Source organism: Bison bison, unplaced genomic scaffold (assembly GCF_000754665.1).
Source record: "Bison bison bison isolate TAMUID 2011002044 unplaced genomic scaffold, Bison_UMD1.0 scf7180017864266, whole genome shotgun sequence".
NCBI classification, from domain to species: domain Eukaryota; kingdom Metazoa; phylum Chordata; class Mammalia; order Artiodactyla; family Bovidae; genus Bison; species Bison bison.
In genome coordinates, this window is record NW_011494838.1 from 2,163,728 (window position 1) to 2,174,584 (window position 10,857).

General features: G+C 51.4%; 1 protein-coding gene across 1 annotated transcript in view; it reads left to right on the forward strand.

The window, feature by feature from the left end:
- Positions 1-10,857, forward strand: part of DCDC2C (doublecortin domain containing 2C) — a 62,529-nt gene that overhangs the window by 22,892 nt on the left and 28,780 nt on the right. Inside the window, exons 6-7 of the mRNA XM_010848446.1 lie at positions 2,906-3,043; positions 4,856-4,898. Of these exons, the coding sequence (XP_010846748.1) occupies positions 2,906-3,043; positions 4,856-4,898 (181 nt within the window). The remainder of the gene's footprint in view (positions 1-2,905; positions 3,044-4,855; positions 4,899-10,857) is intronic.

Below are 10,857 nucleotides of genomic sequence, written 5' to 3' on the forward strand. Positions count from 1 at the left end.
GGCGTGAAGTCGTAGCCAGAAGCCTGGTGGTTCCCGCAGGGAGGAAGGGGGCAGAAGTCATCGAGGCCGCGGGGCTGTGGCTGGAGGGGAAGGTGTGGCTGAGACAGCAGCAGAGCCTCCTCGGGCAGCAAGCCCAGGACGAGGGAGGGTGGCCTGCCCCCCGGCTCCCTGTCTCCCTGTCTCCCTGTCTCCCTGTTCCTGCTGGAGAGCACGGTGCTGAGTGGTCCCGGCCGAGTCCTGAGGCCCCGAGGCCTGGCTGTTTCCGCTCTCAGCGTCCGTGGAGCACGGTGGGCCGCGCCGGTGACCCTGACCCTGAGCTCGCTGCTTTCTCACTCGCTGGGGGCACTTCCGGCTCAGCTGCTCGGGCACTTCCGGCTCAGCTGCTCTCCGTCTTTCCCTCCGTCTTTCCCTCCGTTTAGAAATCTTCACCGTTTCTACCTGCGTTTCTTCTTTTGCTCCTGTTTTAGCTTCTTTGGGGTTCCTATTGTCCGGGTGACGGCACTTCTCATTTTTATCCCCTAACTTTCGCTCTCCTTGTTCTGTTATCATTCCCTGCTTCGTCCTGGGATGGCTCCTCTGTTTTTGCCTTACAAACAAGAATTGCTTATTTCTTTTTTAAAATTAATTAATTTTTTTATTGAAGGATAATTGCTTTACAGAATTTTGCTGTTTTCTGTCAAACCTCAACATGAATCAGCCACAGGTATACACATATTCCCCACCCTTTTGAGCCTCCCTCCCATCTCCCGCCCCATCCTACCCTCTAGGTTGATACAGAGCCCCTGTTTGAGTTTCCTGAGCCATACAGCAAATTCCCGTTGGCTATCTATTTTACACATGGTAATGTAAGTTTCCATGTTACTCTTTCCATGCATCTCACCCTCTCCTCCCCTCTCCCCATGTCCATAAGTCTGTTCTCTATGTCTGTTTCTCCATTGTTGCCCTGTGAATAATTCTTCAGTACCATTTTTCTAGATTCTGTACATGTGTGTTAGAATAAAGTATTTATCTTTCTCTTTCTGTCTCACTTCACTCTGTATAATAGGTTCTAGGTTCATCCACCTCATCAGAACTGACTCAAATGTGTTCCTTTTTATGGCTGAGTAATATTCCATTGTGTATGTGTACCACAGCATCTTTATCCATTCATCTGTCGATGGACATTTAGGTTGGTTCTAAGTTCTAAGCTATTGTAAATAGCGCTGCAATGAACACTGGGATACATGTGTCTCTTTCAAGTAATTGCTTATTTCTTAGTTCCCTTATTTTATAAAGTTTTCCTTGTTCAAGCTCCTGCTCCATCTGTCCAAGCGCGTCTTCCGGTGGCGTCTCCCCAGCCATCCACCCCCAGCACCTTGGGGTCTAGGCCCCGGAGCCCAAGCTCTGGGGGGGCCTCCCCCAGGCTCCGGGAGGTCAGTCTGCCACCGCCCCGGGCCTCTCACTGCTGAGAGCGCCTGCCCCTCCCTGACTTGCTGCTGGTGAGCTGTGAGCCCTCTGGGGTGACTGACACTGACTGTCCAAGTTGACAACAGGAGGGGAAGGGAGTTCCAAGCCCTGCCTCTCACCTGGAAGCCCAGGGCTCCACTCCCAAGGTGTCTCACTGCTCTGTCCTGTCTGGGGGTCTCCTTCTTGCTCCTCCAGGTGACCCAAGGCAGCAGGGCCAGGAGCTGCCCTGGTTGGAAACAGATGCTCAGGCCCCATCCTGGGCTCACGGATCAGCGCTTCCGAGGCGGGGGCCCAGCCTCTGTGTGTGAGCCAGCGCCCGGGCTGGTCCCATGTTCGCTGGGGTTTGGGGGTGTGCGATGGAGGGAGGGGTGGGTCCCGGGGGTCCCGCCCATTCCACGTGTCCTGCTTCCTTCTCTCGTCTCCACTCCTGTGCTCGCTGCAGTTGTTGGTAAGCATGTTCTCCACCCCAGCTCTGCATCTCCTCCCCGGGGGCGAGGTGCTTTTCCTCCATCACATCCCATCCACAGTGGCCAGCTGAGTGCTGTCAAACAGCGCTCACCCCACACTTGCACCCTCTGCTCACTCTAAGTCAGCGATGTAGTCCTCCCCTTAGAATTCCAGGCTCATGATTCAGTGTTCAGGTCCTCCGTGTGTCGCCTTTTGGTGGCAGCCAGCCCCCTGTGTCCCGGCTGTCTGCAGAGGCCCCTTCTGCTGCCTCACAGGCTTCCCTCCATCTTCCCGTGAGGAACTCCTATGCACCCTTCAAACCCCTGTGCACATTCTCCCGCCCCAGTGAAGCCCACAGTCGCTTCTGGTCTTTCTCTCCTCAGAACACTGGCACTTTGCCCTTCTCTGGTCCTATTGACTCTGGGGAAGCAGTGACTTTCTTACTCATATTTTTATCCAAGGCAATGCCTACTTCATTGTCTTGTGCCTAACAGATGCTCAACATTGAGTGAACTGAATGGTTTCTTAAACGAATGAATGAGTACATTAATACGTGCCGGAAAGAGTGCAGAATAAAAAGCAGACATATTTTAGTCTTTCGGTGCTTATAAGAAGGCATATTGTTCTCTAATAAATGCCAGGTTTTTTTTCAAGTATTGTTACACAATATAAGCCAATTTGTATTCATTTTAGCTGTTAATAGTTAAAATTAATTGAACAGCAACCTACAGCTTAAAGTGTTCTTCTCAAGGGCCTTTGAGCACTTGTACCTAATTAAAAATATACTTTAATTAAAAAATCTAAAAATTGAAAGCAAGCCTAATCCTGGCAGAGCGTCCCCCTCAGGGCTCAGCGTGTTTGGATCACGTTTGCTCAGAGAGCATCAGTCCCATTACTCCCCGTGTGGTCCACACGCCAGTCATGTTCTCTACTGGACGCCCCTTCTCCCCATCCCCGGCCCTGACACTGCAGCTCTTACATCTGCAGCCTGTTGCTCTTTCTTTATTCGCAGACTGTTTACAATGAATGGACATCTTTTGGACAATTCTAAGGATTTGCAAGACAACCATTTTTATGTGGCTGCGGGACTGGAAGCCTTCAAGAATTTCCCTTACTGGAAGTCCCCGAAGGTGCCAAGTGAAGTCCAACAGTGAGCACTTTCTGTTCCTTTTCTCGCCTAGTGAAACCTGCCCTTTCCCTGGCACCTCGCCCTCATGTAGCCAGTTCAGTTCAGGGAGTTCAGTCTCTGTGACCCCATGGACTGCAGCACGCCAGGCCTCCCTGTCCATCACCAACTCCTGGAGCTTGCTCAAACTCATGTCCATCGAGTCGGTGATGCCATCCCACCATCTCATCCTCTGTTCAGGTATCTGTTCAGGAATCTGCTGTTTTCAGGCCAGTTCAGGTATCTGCTGTTTTTCTGAAATTTGATCTTCTCATTTTATATGTGATGCAGTTTTGGATTTTCAAAATCTTAGGCGTGGAGGAACGTCTGCTGTTGGGGAGAGTCACAGAGAGGCGAGGTCCCATGTCGAGTGCGTTGTCTTTCTCTGGGTGCCTGGGGTCACAGAGGTCAAAGGTCTAAACGTGCAAGATGGAGGTGGTCCCAGGCCACTGTCATGGTAACCCGCCCCCCACCTGGCACAGTTTGTTTTCTTAATTCGACTTGCTTTTCCTTCTGTAAAGCAGTGTGTGCCGGGGGGCAGTCTCTCCTGGTGAACGAAGCCGTGGTTTTACAGTAGATCCCAGACCTGGACAACAGGGGGCCCCCGGAGTGTGGGTCTTTGGTCGTGGAGGAGGGGCTGGGACGTGGAGGAGGATGAGACGGCGGGGGCTACGGTCCCGTCCCCTGAAAATTGTGACGACTGTCCCTCAGTCCCCAGTGGCATCTGGGACAGGGCAGGCGGCCACATGAAGAGGAGGCCCCTGCTCTCCTGTGGGCTCCGGCCTGGGGGATGGCTAGGGTCTTCTCTGAGGCAGAAGAGCCCGGTGGCGGCGCCCCGACGCGCGCCCCGCGTCCTGCGTCGATGCTCCTGAGGACAGAGCGGGCTGCCTCTGCAGAGAGCCCTTCTCACTGTTCCCGGTCCTTGAGGTGATGAGACAGGTGGTTTGTGTCCGTCCCCAGGGCAGAATGGTGCTTGACCCCTCCGTGAATTTCTAAGTCCCACCCAGCTTGCTTCTCAGGCTGTATTTGTGTGAAAACCCTCCGTGCTCCCAGCTCCACATATCAGACTGTAGATTCCAGTCCCGTCCGCCCTTTCGGAGTTTGCCGCCAGATGCAGACACCGCCCTGTGGGTCTGGGGCCCTCGGGGTCCTGACTCCAGATGAGCTCTGGGTGTCGGGCTCCCGGTGTCGTCGGGGCGGCCCCAGGCTCCACGGACCAACGTGCAGGAGGCTGCTCGCGGGACGGAAGCTCCGAGCTGTGTGCCGATCCAGCTCCTCACGTTTGGCCCCAAGGGAAACGAAAGGGGTACTGGGCTTGGGGCTGGATTTTGGCCCCAGTTCTGCTGATCAGTTGGGGGGTGTTTGAGTAAACCCTCGTGTCCGGAGCCCGGGTTCTCTACCAGCCCAAGGAGAGCAGGAATGCTTGTTCTGCACATCCTCTCAAGGGCTGTGTGAAGAAACCGCGTTTGCAAACGTGATTAAACAACTGTCAAAAACTTTCAAATGTTAGGGTTCCCATCCCCCCTGCCCTGAGAGCGTATAAAGGCTTTAGGGCAGAAGGTGCCTATAAATGTGCTGCCCTTGGGTCAACCTTGGGTCAACCACTACCCACCCTGGGAGGGGGGTGCTTTCTCTCCCGGAAGCTGATGTTGCTGGGAAGCTGTGTCCTCTGGGACAGTTAGCTCCTTCCTCACGGCGGTCAGTGTCTCCTGAGGCTGAGGCAGCGGTCAACGTTTTTATTCAGATGTTTTTGGTGAGCTTTAAACATTTCAAGCTTGATTCTCTTTTGTTTTTCAGAAAGTACACCGACATGGAGAAACATTCACGAAGAAAGAAAAAAGTAAGTACTTCTTAACAAGGGACAAGGACAGCTGTCATCGCCCCTGGGGGGCTCTCGAGTGTATCAGTCTATTCTTTTCTGAGTCAGGCTGCCAGCCCTTGGGTTTGTTCTCCTGGTGAGGTGCGTTCCTCCTCCCAAAGACCCTGGTGTCCTTTGGCATCAAAAAGGTCACAGGACAGGCTGGCTCCGCTCCTGTCAAGCGAGCTTCTGAGCACAGGCTCCCTCCTGTGAGCGAGGCGAGCAGGAGATCGGGGGTGAACCTGGAGCCCAGAGTCCAGGCCTGGGAGGCATGTCAGGTATTAGCGATGAAACACAGTGAGTGCGGAGATAAAAAGATACACAGGTCTTATGGGACCTGCCGGGAGGAGCAAAAGCCTGGCTTGGCCTGGAGGGAGCTGGGAGCGGATTTTAGGTAGACATGACAGCTGGAGGGTGTGTGTGTGTGTGTGTGTGTGTGTGCGCCTGTGTGTGTGCACGTCTGTAAGTGTTCATCTAAACACACAATTTGTTATTGCAACACAAAGCATGGGACAAGGGAGGCAGGTGGAGGCCAGACCGTGGCGACCTGGACAGGCCCACCTGTTCACACGATGACCACGTATTCCAGACCAGCTTATGAAATCCGTGCTGCAGTGGCTCTGCTGTGTGCATATTCATTCAACAAAGCTGTTGAATGCCTACTATTTCCTTCCTTCCCAGCTGGCCTGCTTGAGTCCTGACCCTCTGGAAGTGGCTGGCCTTGGGAGCTCTTGAGTTATCAGTCTACTCTTTTCTGATAGCAGGCCGCCAGCCCTAGGGTTTGCTCTCCTCCTGTTGCAGCTCCGATTTCATACCCACCGTCTGTCACCTCCCTGCAAGGAGCTCTGGCTTCTGTACCCCCAGGACCACCTTGCGTTCACCTGGGGCAAGCCTAGCCTTGGGATCCAGCCCTTACTCCATCTGTACTTACCCTGGAGGAGCTCAGAGTGATGACACTGAACTGGCCCTCTTCACACTGACTTCATGGCCACAATCCTTGCCCAACCGGCCTGCACTGCAAAAGCCTCACTGCTGAAAAAAAAATACTTTCGAGTATATTTTGCTAAATGTTGTTAGGAAGCTTTGCACATTTCTTCCTAGTTGAGACGAGCCCAGAATACCTCTTTCTCCTGCTGTCTGGCTTTTGGTGTGAAGGTTTCTCTGATTTGACTCTGTTGTTATTTTGGTAGCTTCTTGAGCTGAAGGGTCATCTTACTTTTGTCTCTCTCTAAGGATTGCATTGAGTGTTAAATGTCTGCTGGATGAGTGGGTGAGCATCCCCAAGGACACAGACATAATAGCCGTGATTCTGCCCTCAGGGTGCGCTCCGTCTAGTGGGGACAGGCACATGGACTTGAGCTGTATCACACGTTTCATATAAATGAGTCGTGTGAACAGGATGATGCTTGGTGGGAAGGGGGGCGATCGGCACGTGAAGGTCAGCCAACGAGGTGCAGGTTGTGACTCGAGGGCCAGGTCATCCGGGAGGGAGATAGCACAGGATCCGAGCTCTACGGGGTTATTCTCTGCCGCCTTCCCTGGGATTTCACACGTCGTGTGGGCACTGACTTCTCAGTGATGACTCTTATTTAGCGTGAATGGTGCATGTTTGAGATCCCACACCTTTGTGGCTTTGGATGTCGCTGAACACAGGTGATTGAATCCATCTGCTGAACCGGCAACGCGGGTTTGTAGGCACGTGCTTTTGTTGTGTCCTCTTTTCACTGTTTTGTTGTTTTGGCTTTGGCTCCTTATAGGTAGGGATGTAATTTTCTTTTCATTATACATTTAAAATTGGTCTAAAATTGAGCACATTTTTTCCATCGTATCTACACTTCCTTTCCCTTCTGGAAGGGGAAAGATAGTATCACTGCAAAGATAATGGGTTTGGATGAGGATATTGAATACTTTGGACTCTTTAAACAGAATGATTACCAACATGGCATAAACTGCAATGCAAAAATGTGTTATTTCAGAAAAATTAGATCTATGGTGCATACAACAAGCACGTTTTGTTGTATTAATAGAAGACTAAAAGTCCTAGGAGAAAATAAATGGCACTGGTTTAGCAAAGGCTGAGGTACAGATACCTGCCAAGGGCTCTGCGTTATCCGTCGTCTCTTGTGTAAAGGCCCGCGTGGCCCGTTAACCTCAGAACTGAGCCCTGAGGGGGTCCTGGCCCCATCTGAGGACTGGACTGTGTTGCTGAGAATGGAAACTGCTCTGCGTGCTGGCCCCTTCCCTTTGGCTGCAGAAGCCTGGATTTAGGGCTAGTCACGGCAACTATCTTAGGCTAAATACATATGTTCCCTTATTTACTTGTTCCCGACTTTCCACTTCTAGCTTATTAAGCTTTCATTTATTTTCTGTGTGAGCCACCTCAACATCCTTCTGGAAAGTGAGGGGAGGAAATGTAAAAACCCACCCGGAAGCCCAGGACTGCCCTCAGTGGGGACACCGCCGTGCGGCGTGTGAGGGGCTGTCCTGAGCCCTTGGTCGTCTGCCCATTCTAAGGGTGTCAGCCGGGCGGAAGAGCAGCTGCTGGCAAGACCAAGAACTGAGTTTTCTTTTAAACCTGCAAGCGGTTTTTTAAAACAGTTAAAAAAATTGAAGTTTGGTTAACTTATATGTTGTGTTAGTTTCAGGGGAACAGCAGAGCGATCCCGTTATACAAGTATACGTGTGTGTTCTTTTTCAGATTCTTTTCTATGACAGGTTATCCAGGACACTGAGGATACTCCCCGGTGCTATTCTCACCGTCCTGCGCTGGATTCGCCTGAGCTTGTTTATCTGTTTTGTAGAGCAAAGTATCACATCTTAATCCCAAACTGCTGGTTTCTCCCTCCCTCCTCTTCTCCCCTTTGGTGACCATGGGTTTCTTTTCTAGGTTTGTGAGTCTATTTCTGTTTTGCAAATGAGTCAATTTGCATCATTTTTTAAAGTTTCCACATATAAATGATATCATATGATATTTGTCCTTCTCTGACTTACCTTAATAGGATAACCTCTGGTAATATGATAATGTTATGTATGCTTGTTCCGTACGATAATGATAACCATAATAGTATGATAATCTGATAAAATGAAAATCTCCATGCATACTGTCCCCTTGTACGCTTGTACCACATTGTTCTTAACCCATTCATCTGCTGATGGATGCTTAGACTTCTTCCACATCTTGACTACCGTAAATAGTGTTGCTGCGAACATTGGAGTGTGTGTCTCTTTTCAAATTAGTGTTCTCTCTGGACACGTGCCCGGGAGTGGGACTGCGGAATCATGTGGTCTAAATCTGCAAGTGTGTGTTTTGTTTTAACACATTTGATTTTAAAAAATTATTTATTTTCGGCTGCTCCAAGTCTTCGTTGCTGGGCGGGGGCTCTCTCTAGTTGTGGCGAGTGGGGGCCACTCTTTGCTGCGGTGCTCTGGCTTCTCATCGCAGTGGCTTCTCCTCCTGCAGAGCTCGGGCTCTAGGCACAAAGGCTCCAGGAGCTGCAGCTTGCTGGCTTCGTTGCTCTGCGGCATGTGAAATCTTCCCAAACCAGGGATCGAGCTCAGGTTGCCTGTGTTGGCAGGCAGATTCTTACCCACTGCACCACCAGCGGAGTCCTGCAAGTGTGTTTTTAAACGACCTACGGTACGAGGTCTTCCTGACCCCTCAGTGAACAATCTCAAAAACACACAGAGTTCTCCACCCACAGGCGGTCAGGCTTGAGCGAGGGCATCTGTTGATGAATTTATACGTGTCTTCACAAAGCTTCATGTGCTGGAGATAACAGACGAGCCGCATGTGAGTGTCTGCCAGTGGAGTACTAGAACGTGCCAGTGAGCGTGACGCAGGGACCACAGTGGTCGTGACTGTCCTCACCCGGGAAGTGGACTCTGTTCTCTGGTCTAGCCCAAGCCTGCAGTCATCCCGATTCCACCAGCACCAACCCCTCCCTCCATCAGCAATTCCAGGAGGGCAGCCAGGCACCTCTTTGACTTTCAGATGCACCTGTGTCTCTCCATCAGCACGGCCCCAAAGAGTCGGGAGAGCACAGTACCTGTGGAGGGAAAGTGGGGTGCAGGAGGCAGGCTGGGAGGGCAGGTGAGACACCTGTATTCATGGGGCTCCTGACCTCAGCAGCGAAGTGAAATGAACAGACGTGCACCTGAGAATCACTGCTAGCGACGGAACACAATGTGCGTACTGAAGATGCAGCGTGAGTATAGCAGAGGAGAGGCCGTCCCGAGGCCACAGGACCCCCCAGCCGATGGCACGCGGGGCAGCAGTTGGGTCTGAGACCTGCTGCGCATCACTGGTTCTGTGACGAGCGTTCTCCTGTCTTCCTGGCTCCGAGATGTCGTGTTGTGGGTTCATTTGTTGTCATGGTGAACTTGACCACAGCTGCTCGCTTTACTGTCTTTCCAGTTGAGGGGGTGCTTGGCTGGCACTGCACACGGTGAGTTTAATTGCTGTGTAAATGTCCTCGAGATGATTCTGCTGTGACTCAGAATTGAAGTGGGCTTCTATGTGCGTTTGCTTTTAGTGGGTACGCTCTTCAATTCCATATGCTTTTGTGAAACAACAGCCAATTCGTTTATAGACCCAGAAAAGGGAGACAACCCACACGTAGCTGAGCTACCAGTTTCAGTAACCTGTTACTATGCAAAGAGCCATCATCTAAAAACCGAGGAGCTTATGACGACTCTTGACAAGCCAACCTTTGGGCTTCCCTTGTGGCTCAGCTGGTAAAGAACCTGCCTGCAATGCGGGAGACCTGGGTTCGATCCCTGGGTTAGGAAAATCCCCTGGAGTAAGGGAAAGGCTACGCACTTCGGTATTCTGGTCTGGAGAATTCCATGGACTGTATAATCCATGGGGTTGCAAAGAGTCAGACACTACTGAATGACTTTCACTTACAATGACGGTGATTTATTATTTCTCTAGATTCTGTGGGTTGGCTGAGTGGGTCTTGGGCTGGTTCCACCAGGTACTTAGGAGGCTGCATTTAGCTGGAGGGTCCACTGGGCTGGGGGCATCTAAGGCCATGTCCCCACTTCTGAAAGATGGTACTGGTTATGGCTCCTCTGTTTTCCTTTGGGCTTTCCTGGTGGCTCAGGTGGTAAAGAGCCTGCCTGCAACACAGGAGACTCAAGTTTGATCCCTGGGTTGGGAACATCCCCTGGAGAAGAGCGTGTCTACCCACACCGGTATTCTTGCCTGGAGAATCCTATGGACAGAGGAGCCTGGCAGGCTATAGCCCATGGGGCTGCAAACAGTCAGACATAAGTAAGCATGCCCACACACACTGTTTCCCTCCACGTGGTATTGATAATTATCTATGTCTAAATAGTTCCTAAAGGGCTTTTTTTCAGGATGTAGAGGAAAGAACTTCTGGGTAATAAGGAAGCACCTCGACATGGCTTAAGTGGCAGCTTAACTTCTTTATTAGCGACACAGGAAAGAACCATGTGTCTTACCGATTTTTGGCATCTCGATTCAGTAAAATGGGAAGGAAAACCGTGAGAAGGATCGTGGGCATGCCCACGTGACTGGGGAGTGAGAGGAAGCGGGAGGAGTCAGGACTGACTTCAGGGTTCCCAGGGCAGCAGTGGGGGAGGGCGGTTAGGAGTGGAGAGCTGGGCCCCTGGGGAGTGAGGAGGCAAGTGCTGGTTTGTGAAGAGGTGCCTTGCTCCAGATGACCACGTCTGCCACATGAGAGGGAAGGGGCCATGAGAGGGGATATCTCTGCAGAAAAGCACTGTTTCAGTTTTGTTTTGATCAGAAAAGCTTACTGCAGGGGCCAAGCAAGGAGAACGAGTGGCTTGGGCTCAGAAACCCTGAACTCCCCACAAAGTGCTGTTGATGTCAATCAGAATTCTGTACGATCTGCAGCAGAGGACAAGTCTGCTCCCATGTTTGTCTGGGGTTATCCATGTGGATTCTTTAATGAGG